At 44.4% G+C, this 16,906-nt stretch overlaps 1 protein-coding gene across 1 annotated transcript in view; it reads left to right on the plus strand.

Annotated features, from left to right (window-relative positions):
• LOC134536910 (teneurin-m) overlaps positions 1 to 16,906 on the plus strand; it is a 489,518-nt gene that overhangs the window by 411,211 nt on the left and 61,401 nt on the right. The window contains 1 exon segment of the mRNA XM_063376990.1: positions 2,851 to 3,033. Within this exon segment, the coding sequence (XP_063233060.1) occupies positions 2,851 to 3,033 (183 nt within the window).

Genomic DNA, 16,906 nt, shown 5'->3' on the forward strand with positions numbered 1-16,906 from the left:
TAAAATGTAATATGATAACTAAGTTTTCAAAATATTCACTTGTTAAAAGGTAAAATAGAATTAACAGCGTAGGGAAGTGCTCATTACCCAGGATCCCTCCTGTTTTCTTTCTGCCCCCCCCCCCCCCCTCCTCTAACCATTTTTATTGCTACGTCGCAGCCCTTAAACCCCTTGCCCCCCCTCCCGCCCGCCTGCCCCATTCCCTTCTTCCCTTGCACAGCGGCCCGCTTGAAAATACTTTTTGATTGCGATAATTAACACCCGTGCGCCTGCAGTTTCTGTCCGCGTAGAAGAAACGGGATTAATTCCCCCCCCCCTTCCCCCGGCTAATCTTCGTGCAGAAGGGAGCTAGCACACTAGCGCATGTGAACACAGTCCTTAGATGTGTTCCCCGGCGCGTTTGGTCCCTCCGTAGAATTTCCTCCTGGCTGAAATTAATTTTGGGCCCGTGATGATTGAAGAACACAAATCTTTGATGTGTGCATATATTTTTTTAATTAGTTGTTTAAATGAAACCGTAAATTTTAAAAATGATGCAGTAAGTATGGCATCGTTTGAAATTTTTTTCTTGTGGGGGGGGGGGGGGGTTCCCCCTCAATTGCTCTGAAATGAGATTATTAGTCTCACTAGATTGTAATAACTTACCTACCGTTTGTAATTTCAATAACAAATTCTTGCACCCATGGCAATCACCCTTTCTTGTTATGTGTATGTATCTCGGTGGCATATAAGACACTGTGTCCGCTTTTAGGTTAAATGCACTTTTAACCATAAACTCGACCATCGTTTGACGTTCTTTCCAATGGCATACAATACATATGACCAAATTAACATGTTTTGTGCAGAAAATAAGTGAGGTACTCTTTTAAAAATTCGCTTAACTGCTCTCATTAAAAATTGTAGGTTTTGTGGACAGTGTCTTATGCCTCCGAGGTATACACATGTGTATAAAGTTTGGGTAGCGTCGAATTGGAAGTAGAAATACATACATAACTACATTCGTCAAATTAAAAATAATAATAATTCTTTACGCGCGTTACGGAATAATGACGAGAGAGTGAGTGGCTACGGCAATCAATTTTGCACCTGCCGCCAGCGCATTCTAGCGGCGGGTGAAGAAACTATGTGTCATTATATTATTCTGCGTAGTTGAATGTTTGGTCAAGATTATTTGTTGGAAGTTCCGTATTACATGTGGTACGTAATTCAGTACATGGAAAGATCCTGGACATTGTTAAAAAATGCATACGAAAGAAACAACGTGTTTATACTAATATTGAATACTGAGTGTTTATTTAATTTAAAATTTTTGTTACAAAAAAATTCAATAATAGTTCAGTGTCTTGAATCAAAAAATAATGTGGTGTGGCTGTGTCATGGACACGGCCGTGTGTTGTACGTGAATACGTGTACCTAACAGGTAATATTTTCTTTACAAAATATAAAAAACGCTATTTTTTTATTATTTTAACACCATATATATTCACTGTAACTATTTTAGACTAATGTTTTATATATTATATGCAATCGTTAGATTTTGACGAGAGCTGACGATTGAAACTCAAACGAACGTCGTAGCTTCTCCGAGTCAAAAGTTATACTAAATGGAAATCTCGAAACGCAGCAAAATGACCTCAAAATGGCGGCGCTTCCCCCTCCGTAGCGCGCCATGCGTCACAGTCCTCATTTAGAGTAACGAATTCTTGGATCCTTTAGCTATCCATTGGTGTAATCAAATTTTGGATGGAGATGATAGATGTGTAGCTGCAACACCAAACTGTATCCCCCGATTTTTGTTATCATTCGTTTTTTAAAAATTTCCTTCCCCTATGGAAGCAATTTTAAAGACGTATTCACGCCAGAAAAAGAAACATGGCGCGTACAAATGTACACAAAGGCTATTGTTTTTTTATTAGCGTGTAAGTGATGTCAAAAAACGCGAGAAGTGTGTCTGGTTGTGTACGGCGAGTGACTGACAGGAAAGTCTCTAACCCGTGTCGCTGACCCGTGTCTTTGTCCCGTGTCTTGCTGACCCGTTTGTCGCTGACCCGTTTGTCGCTGAACCGTGTGTTGATGACCCGTGTCTCGCTCACCCGTGTGTCGCTGACCCGTGTGTTGCAGACCCGTGTCTTTGACCCGAGTGTCTTTGACCCGTGTGTCTTTGACCCGTGTGTCTTTGACCCGTGTGTCGCTGACCCGAGTATTTGACGCGGGTGTCTTTGACCCGTGTGTCGCTGACCCGTGTCTTTGACCCGAGTGTCTTTGACCCGTGTGTCTTTGACCCGTGTGTCTTTGACCCGTGTGTCGCTGACCCGTGTGTTGCAGACCCGTGTATCGCTGACCCGTGTCTTTGACCCGAGTGTCTTTGACCCGTGTGTCTTTGACCCGTGTGTCTTTGACCCGTGTGTCGCTGACCCGAGTATTTGATGCGAGTGTCTTTGACCCGTGTGTCGCTGACCCGAGTATTTGATGCGAGTGTCTTTGACCCGTGTGTCGCTGACCCGTGTGTTGCAGACCCGTGTGTCGCTGACCCGTGTCTTTGACCCGAGTGTCTTTGACCCGTGTGTCTTTGACCCGTGTGTCTTTGACCCGTGTGTCGCTGACCCGTGTGTTGCAGACCCGTGCGTCGCTGACCCGTGTCTTTGACCCGAGTGTCTTGACCCGAGTGTCTTTGACCCGTGTGTATTTGACCCGTGTGTCGCTGACCCGTGTGTCTTTGACCCGTGTGTCGCTGACCCGTGTGTCGCTGACCCGTGTCGCTGACCCGTGTCGCTGACCCGTGTGTTGCAGACCAGTGTCTCGCTGACCCGTGTGTCGCTGACCCGTGTCTCTCTGACCCGTGTGTTGCAGGCTGCTTGCTGGACGGCGCCTGTCCGCCCGATGTGCCGCCCAGGAACCCCTCCATGAACCGCCTGAACGGCCGTGTCCCCACGGGGCTGGGGGCAGCCGGCGGCGGCCAGGGGGACCGCGACGGCGACTTCGAGCCGTCCTGCCTCGTGCGCACCCCGTCGGGCAACGTGTACATACCCGCAGGTGCTCGACGACCCTTTCCCCGGCAGTCCTCTGCGGTCCTCTGCAGTCCTCTGCAGTCCTCTGCAGTCCTCAGCAGTCCTCTGCGGTCCTCTGCAGTCCTCCGGCAGTCCTCTGCAATCCTCCGGCAGTCCTCAGCAGTCCTCAGCAGTCCTCTGCAGTCCTCTGCAGTCCTCCGGCAGTCCTCTGCAATCCTCCGGCAGTCCTCAGCAGTCCTCTGCAGTCCTCTGCAGTCCTCTGGCAGTCCTCTGCGGTCCTCTGCGGTCCTCTGGCAGTCCTCTGCGGTCCTCTGCAGTCCTCTGCAGTCCTCTGCGGTCCTCTGCAGTCCTCAGCAGTCCTCCGCAGTCCTCCGCAGTCCTCTGGCAGTCCTCTGCGGTCCTCTGGCTGTCCTCTGCGGTCCTCTGCAGTCCTCTGCAGTCCTCAGCAGTCCTCTGCGGTCTTCTGGCAGTCCTCTGCAGTCCTCTGGCAGTCCTCTGCGGTCCTCTGGCAGTCCTCTGCGGTCCTCTGCAGTCCTCTGCAGTCCTCTGCAGTCCTCAGCAGTCCTCTGGCAGTCCTCTGCGGTCCTCTGCAGTCCTCAGCAGTCCTCTGGCGGTCCTCTGCAGTCCTCTGCAGTCCTCAGCAGTCCTCTGCGGTCCTCAGCAGTCCTCTGCGGTCCTCAGCGGTCCTCTGCGGTCCTCTGGCAGTCCTCTGCGGTCCTCTGCAGTCCTCTACAGTCCTCTGCGGTCCTCTGGCATTCTCTGCAGTCCTCTGGCAGTCCTCTGCAGTCCTCTGGCAGTCCTCTGCAGTCCTCTGCAGTCCTCTGCAGTCCTCTGAAGTCCTCTGCAGTCCTTAGCAGTCCTCTGGCAGTCCTCTGCGATCCTCTGCGGTCCTCTGGCAGTCCTCTGCAGTCCTCTGATGTCCTCTGCAGTCCTCTGCAGTCCTCTGCGGTCCTCTGGCAGTCCTCAGCAGTCCTCTGCGGTCCTCTGCAGTCCTCTGCAGTCCTCTGCGGTCATCTGGCAGTCCTCTGCAGTCCTCTGCAGTCCTCTGCAGTCCTCTGCGGTCCTCTGCGGTCCTCTGCAGTCCTCTGCGGTCGTCTGGCAGTCCTCTGCAGTCCTCTGCAGTCCTCTGGCAGTCCTCTGCAGTCCTCTGCAGTCCTCTGCGGTCCTCTGCAGTCCTCTGCAGTCCTCTGCGGTCCTCTGGCAGTCCTCTGCAGTCCTCAGAGGTCCTCAGCAGTCCTCAGCAGTCCTCTGCAGTCCTCTGTGGTCCTCTGCAGTCCTCTGCAGTCCTCTGCGGTCCTCTGGCAGTCCTCAGCAGTCCTCTGAAGTCCTCAGCAGTCCTCTGCGAGTCCTCTGCGGTCCTCTGGCAGTCCTCTGCGGTCCTCTGCGATCCTCTGCAGTCCTCTGCAGTCCTCAGCAGTCCTCTGCGGTCCTCTGGCAGTCCTCTGCAGTCCTCTGCAGTCCTCTGCAGTCCTCTGCGGTCCTCTGGCAGTCCTCTGCAGTCCTCTGCAGTCCTCTGTGGTCCTCTGCAGTCCTCTGGCAGTCCTCTGCGGTCCTCTGGCAGTCCTCTGCAGTCCTCTGGCAGTCCTCTGCAGTCCTCTGGCAGTCCTCTGCGGCCCTCTGCGGTCCTCTGGCAGTCCTCTGCAGTCCTCTGGCAGTCCTCTGCAGTCCTCTGCAGTCCTCTGCAGTCCTCTGCGAGTAGTTGGAAGTAGGGGGTTCAAGAACAGGCGGAGGATCGAGGATCCGGCGGCCATCTTGGATGACGTCATCTAATCCGTATGCTAATCCATGCTAATCCGTATGCTAATCTATGCTAATCTACGCTAATCCATGCCAATCTATGCTAATCCATGCCAATCTATGCTAATCCATGCCAATCTATGCCAATCAGTATGCCAATCTATGCCAATTCGTATGCCAATCTATGCCAATTCGTATGCCAATCTATGCTAATCCATATGTTAATCCATGCTAATCCATATGCTAATCCATGCTAATCCATCCGCCATTTTATATTTCTAGAAATTTCCACCAACTTCGAATCGTGACGTCACCGTTGCACTTTTCGTCACGGCCGCCATCTTGGATTAGAATTTTTTTTTTCGAACTTTTGAAATTCGATGTAATCATCAGCCGCCATCTTGTTTCGTCTGCTGGTGGCCGCCATCTTGTTTTCGTCTGCTGGAGGCAGCCATCTTGTGATGCCATATAGTTCTGTTGGTCGCCACCAGATAGCAGCAGGGATTATTTTATTTTAACTAAAATATTTTCAGTGCCGAGGCTGGGATTCGATCCATGGGACGTGAAAACGTCCAGGATGTCGTGGTTACGAGGCGGACACCTTGACCACTAGACCACGAGACCAATTGGGATATGGTGGAATAAATAATCTATATATGCTACGTACTGACGGCAAGTTTATGATAAATGGGGGAGGAGGGTGTTTTGCCTTCCTTAATGCATACCTAAGGCCCCACATTTTAAATTAAAATTATTATACAGCCGCCATCTTTAATTCCAGCACAGACTACCAGATGGCGCTAAATTCAAAAATTAGTTACCAGAGGCGCCGCCATCTTGGTTCTCAAGTTGGCTGGTAGATGTCGCTAGTATCGCGCGCCAAATTCAAAAATTAGTTACCATAGGCGCCGCCATCTTGGTTCTCAAGTTGGCTGGTAGATGTCGCTAGTATCGCGCGCCAAATTCAAAAATTAGTTACCAGAGGCGCCGCCATCTTGGTTCTCAAGTTGGCTGGTAGATGTCGCTAGTATCGCGCGCCAAATTCAAAAATTAGTTGCCAGAGACGCCGCCATCTTGGTTCTCAAGTTGGCTGGTAGATGTCGCTAGTATCGCGCGCCAAATTCAAAAATTAGTTGCCAGAGGCGCCGCCATCTTGGTTCTCAAGTTGGCTGGTAGATGGCGCCACCGTCGCCATATTTTAGTTAATACAATCGATACCAGATGACGCCACCATCGCCATATTTAGTTCCTAGTGTTGCTACCAGAGTGTGCCACCGTCACCATCTTTAATTCTTAAAGTTACCGCCGGAGCGCGCCACCATCGCCATCTTTAATTCTTAAAGTTACTGCAGGATGGCGCCAAGTGTTATGTAGTCAGTCTAGACAAGTCGGGATAAGTTTGGAACCTGTAGCCATATTATTATTAATTAATACTGTATGTTTATTAAATATGATAGAGTATTTATAAAATATTGGTGTTGTGTAGAGACTCTCTCTTCTTCTCGAAGTGGCGGAAGACATCTCGAAGGTAGTGTTAGAATTTATGTATTAAAGCAATCACTCTAGCTGAGGAGACTAATAACTTATAGTTACAATTCAATAATAGCGGCAATTAAATGTTTTGAAATTAAAGCAAACAACGTAAATGTTAAACACATATTTATTTAAATCTTATTACAAACAGCAAGGGGTAAGAACAATCGATGATTTAAAAGAAGTAAATAACGAGTAATAAAATCACATAATATTCACACACTACACATCATAGTGACAAAGGCAACATTAACTCGAGACCCAATTATACATAGTAGTATGGGTGGTCGAATAGCCAGAATTTAAGTAGCTGAACATTACAATGGGCGCAATGGAATTTGCCATACAGTTTTATACATTTATCCAGGCGGTTTCCATAAGTCTTTAAAAGTTTGTTGAAGCTAGGACAGTTTCTTTCATTATGTAAATCAACAATGTTGGCACTGCACAGTTCACTAAAGATACTTCTTTGTTTGTCTCCTAAGACGTATACTACATCTCCTTCTTCAGGGTTGACGATGTCACATAACACTGATGAGATTTGGTCAAAGCTCACTTCACCTTCGTTCCACGAGAGTCCATGCACTTCATAAGTCAGTTTACGATTCTCGCTTTGCGACAGCCTGTCTAGTTCGGACCAGTCACATGGCGGTTTGAATATGTATTCATAGGTCCTCAATACATCACCGTCCTCGATGAACATTGCTGCAAGTTGCTTAACCACATACCCCTTTTGTGATGTGAGGCACTGAATGTTGCAGAGAAATAATGACATTTTTTTGCCAGTACTCACGATAACTGATGTGTGAAGCTGTGCTAGCTCTGCAAGGCTGATGCTAGTTCTACAGGTATGACTGCAAGGCTGCAGTGCTGATGTTGTCTCTAGGATGCTGAATGTCAGACTGGTTGTAACAACCTTTGGTGTCGTAGTACACACAAATTTACAATTCGTCTTCATCACTATCCCCCAAGCCACTATCCGTTCCTTCATCCACATCTTCGTTCACCTCTTGCGCTTCCTTTGCGGCCTCGATGCAGGTCATAACAGCCTGATATAAATAGGTAATAAATTCCTCTTCCTCAGGGAACTCAGCGAGAATGTTGAGGGTGGAGGATGTAAGGTGGTAATGTATATAATTAAAGTCCATACCTATGTAGTGACGTACTACCTCCATTACAAATTCCCGAACATCGTCCATCGTAACACTGTTTAAATTACAATCGCAAACACTCTCCGCGTAAACACTGGTGGAAGCCATGATGATAGGAGCGTGGTTAGAAGCAGACTACCACGTTAGCATGGAGATGTCGTCAGAGCCCCCACACCACTGGGTGGCAGTTACGGTGACTCCAGAACTCGCTCGAAATATCCTGCACAACACATTCCAAAAACATGACGTAGCCTATGGTTGACGGCACAAACACCCTGAGTGGCTCTGTGTGTTTCCTCCTGCCCGAACACGCGCTGCTGTGAAAGCCTCTTCCCAAGCACAGACGTCACTCCCGCAGCAGACAAAACAGGCGTATGCTACAGGAGCTAGAACAATTGAATAACCAAATATATTTAGACTACCCAACTACATAAATGACATGAGATAATTCCTGTGCGATAATCGTACTTTAAATGTTGTAATGTATGTATAAACATTAATCATTCCGAAGTACTTGAAAAAAAAAATGTAAGTGAAGTGTTATTCACCTTTAGCGCTTCTCGATTTCTGTATCCGCTACCCACGAATTAAATTGAGACGGGAAACCCCACCATTTCACAAAAGACCGGCCATTTCTTCGTTTGAGAACTTTCTCCACCAAATATGTGTCCGGATACATCGTAGGCTGGATCTCTTCAGCATAGAAGCCACCACGAATAGGCTTGTGGTCCAAGTCTTCGAGGTAGTAGGTCCTGGGTTCCGATTCACGAACATGTGTCACACGGAAAAGTTCAGAACTCCAATTCGTCGTGAAACCTTTCTCAAAGACACCTTTCTGCTTGGAGGTTCTCACAATGTCACCAACATTAGCTTTATGCTTGCGTGTATCTTTCTTCTTCGTGTTGGTGAATACAGTCCCAAGCAGACGATCATCCTTTATATCTTTAGGCTTCATTTTCGTGGTAGAATGCACTGTGGAATTATATTCACTTATAAGTTTCGACAAAAGATCCAACCAAAAACACCTCAAAGTCTTTTACAAACATAATATTTATTACTCAATTTCTATCCTACTACAGAATCACTTGCGAAAGCCAGCAATCGTATAAACAATTAGCCCTGCATAGACGTGCAACGAATACTTCTTAGCTCCAAATGGCTCCAAATGCTCCAAAACGGCCTTCAAATGCTCCAACAGCTCCTTAACACAGCTCCAAATGGCTCCAAATGCTCCAAATGGCTCCAAATGCTCCAAATGGCTCCAACAGCTCCAAATGGCTCCAACAGCTCCAAAAGGCTCCAAATGCTCCAAAAGGCTCCAATTGTTCCAAGAGCTCCATCTTCAATTGGTTCCAACTGATTCCAATTACTTTTCTTATCGAACTTGGCATGATTACTAACATGTCTTTATTAGTATACATTTTGACTGGCAGTGGTAACGTATTTTGCACCTTTAAGTTATAAGTTTTATTTAGAAATCAGATTTCGATAAATGGTAGATACCATTTGGAAAGAAAATATATTAATTTATCTTCAAGTTTATACACATACATTTAATTTAAGCCATTATTGTATGTAGCCAGCTTCCCTCAGTTCTTTGAGTATGAAGGATATTTCTTTAATGTTCGAATAGTTTCCTGCACAAAGCGATCCATGTAGTAGTCGTAGCCTGTCAACCAATATGTTAGGATCTTCCCATGAGGTATAATCAAACTCTTCTGCTGCGTTCATCATCCTTGCATGTTTATAATAAATATTATCTCTGGTGTCTATCGTTTTAACACCAACCTCAAGGTCACTTTCGTCATCGCGCCAGTGATTATCACAAGCTTGATCAGGATAATTTATTTTATTACGACGTTTCCATCGTTTTGGTCTCAAACCACCATCACAGTCTTCACTCTTGCATGCTTTTGGTGCTTCAGCACAATACTCAATCATGTCAGCCTTAGATGTGTCAGCACAGTCTTCGTTCACGCCAGCTTCTGATGTGTCACCACAGTCTTCAATCATGTCAGCACCACAAACTTGATCAGGATAATTTATTTTATTACGTCGTTTCCATCGTTTTGGTCTCAGACCGCATTCACAGTATTCGATCTTACCTGCTTTAGGTGCTTCAGTACAGTACTCAATCATGTCAGCCTCAGATGTGTCACCACATTCTTCAATCATGCACGCTTCAGATGATTCACCAAAGTCTTCGACCTTGTAAGCTTCAGATGGTTCTCCATCTTTCTCATTTTCATGGAGACGACTAGAAATTGGAGTAAATATATTTTCATTTCTAATGTGGTTACAACTACCTTCGTTTGTTTTAAATTTTAAATTATTATCTTCATCTAGATCAGTAATTTTAGCATTAGCTTTTTCGCCTTCGTTCCTCTTCCGCGATGTTGTCGCCCAGTCTTCGTTATCTTTATTCATCTTAATTGTACAGGTCTTGTAATGTCTATCCAAGTAATATCTTCTACCAAAGGATTTCTGACACTGACTGCAATGAAACGGTTTTTGACAAGGGCCCAAATTACACTCGCTTCTCTCATGTCGTTTAGCATTCTTTCTCAAGGTAAACACCTTGCTACAGTATCTACAGTGATGACGTTTCGATACAGCGTCAGATCCTAAATCGGAATTCATATTAGTTACCGAGACTAATGCCAGATGCAAACTAAGAGTTTTAAATTAGATATATTACTTAAATAGAATTTTTTAATTATTTCATCAGCGAGATTAATCAGAAGCACTTGGAGAAATCCATCAGATGTCTAGTTAGGTATAATCAGAAGCACACGGAGTAAACCGCCATAATATTATCAAGAATAATCGCAAGCTCACGGAGTAAACCGCCATAATATTGTCAAGAATAATCAGGAGCACACGGAGAAAACCACCATAATATTAACAATAATAATCGGAAGCACACGGAGAAAATCATCATAATATTGACAAGAATAATCAGAAGCACACGGAGAAAACCATCACAAGTTTTCTTTGATATCATAAAAATACAGAAAAAATATTTAATAAATAACAAAAAAAATTAATAAAAAATTTTAAATGACAAAATAAAATACAAAAATACATAAACAGATTCTGCTAGCTTGTGAACTTCTCATTGTTGAGCAAAGATATAGTTCTAGTACAAGCCAGAATTTTATGTATTTTTGTATTTTATTTTGTCATTTAAAATTTTTTATTAATTTTTTTTGTTATTTATTAAATATTTTTTCTGTATTTTTATGATATCAAAGAAAACTTGTGATGGTTTTCTCCGTGTGCTTCTGATTATTCTTGTCAATATTATGATGATTTTCTCCGTGTGCTTCCGATTATTATTGTTAATATTATGGTGGTTTTCTCCGTGTGCTCCTGATTATTCTTGACAATATTATGGCGGTTTACTCCGTGAGCTTGCGATTATTCTTGATAATATTATGGCGGTTTACTCCGTGTGCTTCTGATTATACCTAACTAGACATCTGATGGATTTCTCCAAGTGCTTCTGATTAATCTCGCTGATGAAATAATTAAAAAATTCTATTTAAGTAATATATCTAATTTAAAACTCTTAGTTTGCATCTGGCATTAGTCTCGGTAACTAATATGAATTCCGATTTAGGATCTGACGCTGTATCGAAACGTCATCACTGTAGATACTGTAGCAAGGTGTTTACCTTGAGAAAGAATGCTAAACGACATGAGAGAAGCGAGTGTAATTTGGGCCCTTGTCAAAAACCGTTTCATTGCAGTCAGTGTCAGAAATCCTTTGGTAGAAGATATTACTTGGATAGACATTACAAGACCTGTACAATTAAGATGAATAAAGATAACGAAGACTGAGCGACAACATCGCGGAAGAGGAACGAAGGCGAAAAAGCTAATGCTAAAATTACTGATCTAGATGAAGATAATAATTTAAAATTTAAAACAAACGAAGGTAGTTGTAACCACATTAGAAATGAAAATATATTTACTCCAATTTCTAGTCGTCTCCATGAAAATGAGAAAGATGGAGAACCATCTGAAGCTTACAAGGTCGAAGACTTTGGTGAATCATCTGAAGCGTGCATGATTGAAGAATGTGGTGACACATCTGAGGCTGACATGATTGAGTACTGTACTGAAGCACCTAAAGCAGGTAAGATCGAATACTGTGATGGCGGTCTGAGACCAAAACGATGGAAACGACGTAATAAAATAAATTATCCTGATCAAGTTTGTGGTGCTGACATGATTGAAGACTGTGGTGACACATCAGAAGCTGGCGTGAACGAAGACTGTGCTGACACATCTAAGGCTGACATGATTGAGTATTGTGCTGAAGCACCAAAAGCATGCAAGAGTGAAGACTGTGATGGTGGTTTGAGACCAAAACGATGGAAACGTCGTAATAAAATAAATTATCCTGATCAAGCTTGTGATAATCACTGGCGCGATGACGAAAGTGACCTTGAGGTTGGTGTTAAAACGATAGACACCAGAGATAATATTTATTATAAACATGCAAGGATGATGAACGCAGCAGAAGAGTTTGATTATACCTCATGGGAAGATCCTAACATATTGGTTGACAGGCTACGACTACTACATGGATCGCTTTGTGCAGGAAACTATTCGAACATTAAAGAAATATCCTTCATACTCAAAGAACTGAGGGAAGCTGGCTACAAACAATAATGGCTTAAATTAAATGTATGTGTATAAACTTGAAGATAAATTAATATATTTTCTTTCCAAATGGTATCTACCATTTATCGAAATCTGATTTCTAAATAAAACTTATAACTTAAAGGTGCAAAATACGTTACCACTGCCAGTCAAAATGTATACTAATAAAGACATGTTAGTAATCATGCCAAGTTCGATAAGAAAAGTAATTGGAATCAGTTGGAACCAATTGAAGATGGAGCTCTTGGAACAATTGGAGCCTTTTGGAGCATTTGGAGCCTTTTGGAGCTGTTGGAGCCATTTGGAGCATTTGGAGCCATTTGGAGCATTTGGAGCCATTTGGAGCTGTGTTAAGGAGCTGTTGGAGCATTTGAAGGCCGTTTTGGAGCATTTGGAGCCATTTGGAGCTAAGAAGTATTCGTTGCACGTCTATGCAGGGCTAATTGTTTATACGATTGCTGGCTTTCGCAAGTGATTCTGTAGTAGGATAGAAATTGAGTAATAAATATTATGTTTGTAAAAGACTTTGAGGTGTTTTTGGTTGGATCTTTTGTCGAAACTTATAAGTGAATATAATTCCACAGTGCATTCTACCACGAAAATGAAGCCTAAAGATATAAAGGATGATCGTCTGCTTGGGACTGTATTCACCAACACGAAGAAGAAAGATACACGCAAGCATAAAGCTAATGTTGGTGACATTGTGAGAATCTCCAAGCAGAAAGGTGTCTTTGAGAAAGGTTTCACGACGAATTGGAGTTCTGAACTTTTCCGTGTGACACATGTTCGTGAATCGGAACCCAGGACCTACTACCTCGAAGACTTGGACCACAAGCCTATTCGTGGTGGCTTCTATGCTGAAGAGATCCAGCCTACGATGTATCCGGACACATATTTGGTGGAGAAAGTTCTCAAACGAAGAAATGGCCGGTCTTTTGTGAAATGGTGGGGTTTCCCGTCTCAATTTAATTCGTGGGTAGCGGATACAGAAATCGAGAAGCGCTAAAGGTGAATAACACTTCACTTACATTTTTTTTTTCAAGTACTTCGGAATGATTAATGTTTATACATACATTACAACATTTAAAGTACGATTATCGCACAGGAATTATCTCATGTCATTTATGTAGTTGGGTAGTCTAAATATATTTGGTTATTCAATTGTTCTAGCTCCTGTAGCATACGCCTGTTTTGTCTGCTGCGGGAGTGACGTCTGTGCTTGGGAAGAGGCTTTCACAGCAGCGCGTGTTCGGGCAGGAGGAAACACACAGAGCCACTCAGGGTGTTTGTGCCGTCAACCATAGGCTACGTCATGTTTTTGGAATGTGTTGTGCAGGATATTTCGAGCGAGTTCTGGAGTCACCGTAACTGCCACCCAGTGGTGTGGGGGCTCTAACGACATCTCCATGCTAACGTGGTAGTCTGCTTCTAACCACGCTCCTATCATCATGGCTTCCACCAGTGTTTACGCGGAGAGTGTTTGCGATTGTAATTTAAACAGTGTTACGATGGACGATGTTCGGGAATTTGTAATGGAGGTAGTACGTCACTACATAGGTATGGACTTTAATTATATACATCACCACCTTACATCCTCCACCCTCAACATTCTCGCTGAGTTCCCTGAGGAAGAGGAATTTATTACCTATTTATATCAGGCTGTTATGACCTGCATCGAGGCCGCAAAGGAAGCGCAAGAGGTGAACGAAGATGTGGATGAAGGAACGGATAGTGGCTTGGGGGATAGTGATGAAGACGAATTGTAAATTTGTGTGTACTACGACACCAAAGGTTGTTACAACCAGTCTGACATTCAGCATCCTAGAGACAACATCAGCACTGCAGCCTTGCAGTCATACCTGTAGAACTAGCATCAGCCTTGCAGAGCTAGCACAGCTTCACACATCAGTTATCGTGAGTACTGGCAAAAAAATGTCATTATTTCTCTGCAACATTCAGTGCCTCACATCACAAAAGGGGTATGTGGTTAAGCAACTTGCAGCAATGTTCATCGAGGACGGTGATGTATTGAGGACCTATGAATACATATTCAAACCGCCATGTGACTGGTCCGAACTAGACAGGCTGTCGCAAAGCGAGAATCGTAAACTGACTTATGAAGTGCATGGACTCTCGTGGAACGAAGGTGAAGTGAGCTTTGACCAAATCTCATCAGTGTTATGTGACATCGTCAACCCTGAAGAAGGAGATGTAGTATACGTCTTAGGAGACAAACAAAGAAGTATCTTTAGTGAACTGTGCAGTGCCAACATTGTTGATTTACATAATGAAAGAAACTGTCCTAGCTTCAACAAACTTTTAAAGACTTATGGAAACCGCCTGGATAAATGTATAAAACTGTATGGCAAATTCCATTGCGCCCATTGTAATGTTCAGCTACTTAAATTCTGGCTATTCGACCACCCATACTACTATGTATAATTGGGTCTCGAGTTAATGTTGCCTTTGTCACTATGATGTGTAGTGTGTGAATATTATGTGATTTTATTACTCGTTATTTACTTCTTTTAAATCATCGATTGTTCTTACCCCTTGCTGTTTGTAATAAGATTTAAATAAATATGTGTTTAACATTTACGTTGTTTGCTTTAATTTCAAAACATTTAATTGCCGCTATTATTGAATTGTAACTATAAGTTATTAGTCTCCTCAGCTAGAGTGATTGCTTTAATACATAAATTCTAACACTACCTTCGAGATGTCTTCCGCCACTTCGAGAAGAAGAGAGAGTCTCTACACAACACCAATATTTTATAAATACTCTATCATATTTAATAAACATACAGTATTAATTAATAATAATATGGCTACAGGTTCCAAACTTATCCCGACTTGTCTAGACTGACTACATAACACTTGGCGCCATCCTGCAGTAACTTTAAGAATTAAAGATGGCGATGGTGGCGCGCTCCGGCGGTAACTTTAAGAATTAAAGATGGTGACGGTGGCACACTCTGGTAGCAACACTAGGAACTAAATATGGCGATGGTGGCGTCATCTGGTATCGATTGTATTAACTAAAATATGGCGACGGTGGCGCCATCTACCAGCCAACTTGAGAACCAAGATGGCGGCGCCTCTGGCAACTAATTTTTGAATTTGGCGCGCGATACTAGCGACATCTACCAGCCAACTTGAGAACCAAGATGGCGGCGTCTCTGGCAACTAATTTTTGAATTTGGCGCGCGATACTAGCGACATCTACCAGCCAACTTGAGAACCAAGATGGCGGCGCCTCTGGTAACTAATTTTTGAATTTGGCGCGCGATACTAGCGACATCTACCAGCCAACTTGAGAACCAAGATGGCGGCGCCTATGGTAACTTTTTTTTGAATTTGGCGCGCGATACTAGCGACATCTACCAGCCAACTTGAGAACCAAGATGGCGGCGCCTCTGGTAACTAATTTTTGAATTTAGCGCCATCTGGTAGTCTGTGCTGGAATTAAAGATGGCGGCTGTATAATAATTTTAATTTAAAATGTGGGGCCTTAGGTATGCATTAAGGAAGGCAAAAACACCCTCCTCCCCCATTTATCATAAACTTGCCGTCAGTACGTAGCATATATAGATTATTTATTCCACCATATCCCAATTGGTCTCGTGGTCTAGTGGTCAAGGTGTCCGCCTCGTAACCACGACATCCTGGACGTTTTCACGTCCCATGGATCGAATCCCAGCCTCGGCACTGAAAATATTTTAGTTAAAATAAAATAATCCCTGCTGCTATCTGGTGGCGACCAACAGAACTATATGACGTCACAAGATGGCTGCCTCCAGCAGACGAAAACAAGATGGCGGCCACCAGCAGACGAAACAAGATGGCGGCTGATGATTACATCGAATTTCAAAAGTTCGAAAAAAAAAATTCTAATCCAAGATGGCGGCCGTGACGAAAAGTGCAACGGTGACGTCACGATTCGAAGTTGGTGGAAATTTCTAGAAATATAAAATGGCGGATGGATTAGCATGGATTAGCATATGGATTAGCATGGATTAACATATGGATTAGCATAGATTGGCATACGAATTGGCATAGATTGGCATACGAATTGGCATAGATTGGCATACGAATTGGCATAGATTGGCATGGATTGGCATAGATTGGCATGTATTAGCATAGATTGGCATGGATTAGCATAGATTGGCATGGATTAGCGTAGATTAGCATAGATTAGCATACGGATTAGCATGGATTAGCATACGGATTAGATGACGTCATCCAAGATGGCCGCCGGATCCTCGATCCTCCGCCTGTTCTTGAACCCCCTATTTCCAACTACTTCTGCGGTCCTCTGGCAGTCCTCTGCGGTCCTCTGGCAGTCCTCTGCAGTCCTCAGCAGTCCTCTGCGGTCCTCTGCAGTCCTCAGCAGTCCTCTGCAGTCCTCTGCAGTCCTCTGCAGTCCTCTGCAGTCCTCTGCAGTCCTCTGCGGTCCTCTGGCAGTCCTCTGCAGTCCTCTGCAGTCCTCTGCGGTCCTCTGGCAGTCCTCTGGCAGTCCTCTGCGGTCCTCTGCAGTCCTCTGCGGTCCTCTGGCAGTCCTCTGCAGTCCTCTGCAGTCCTCAGCAGTCCTCTGCAGTCCTCTACGGTCCTCTGGCAGTCCTCTGCGGTCCTCTGCAGTCCTCTGCAGTCCTCAGCAGTCCTCTGGCAGTCCTCTGCGGTCCTCTGCAGTCCTCAGCAGTCCTCTGCAGTCCTCTGCGGTCCTCTGCAGTCCTCTGCAGTCCTCAGCAGTCCTCTGGCAGTCCTCTGCGGTCCTCTGCAGTCCTCTGCGGTCCTCTGCAGTCCTCT

Source organism: Bacillus rossius, chromosome 11 (assembly GCF_032445375.1).
Source record: "Bacillus rossius redtenbacheri isolate Brsri chromosome 11, Brsri_v3, whole genome shotgun sequence".
In the NCBI taxonomy this organism is placed as follows: Eukaryota; Metazoa; Arthropoda; class Insecta; order Phasmatodea; family Bacillidae; genus Bacillus; species Bacillus rossius.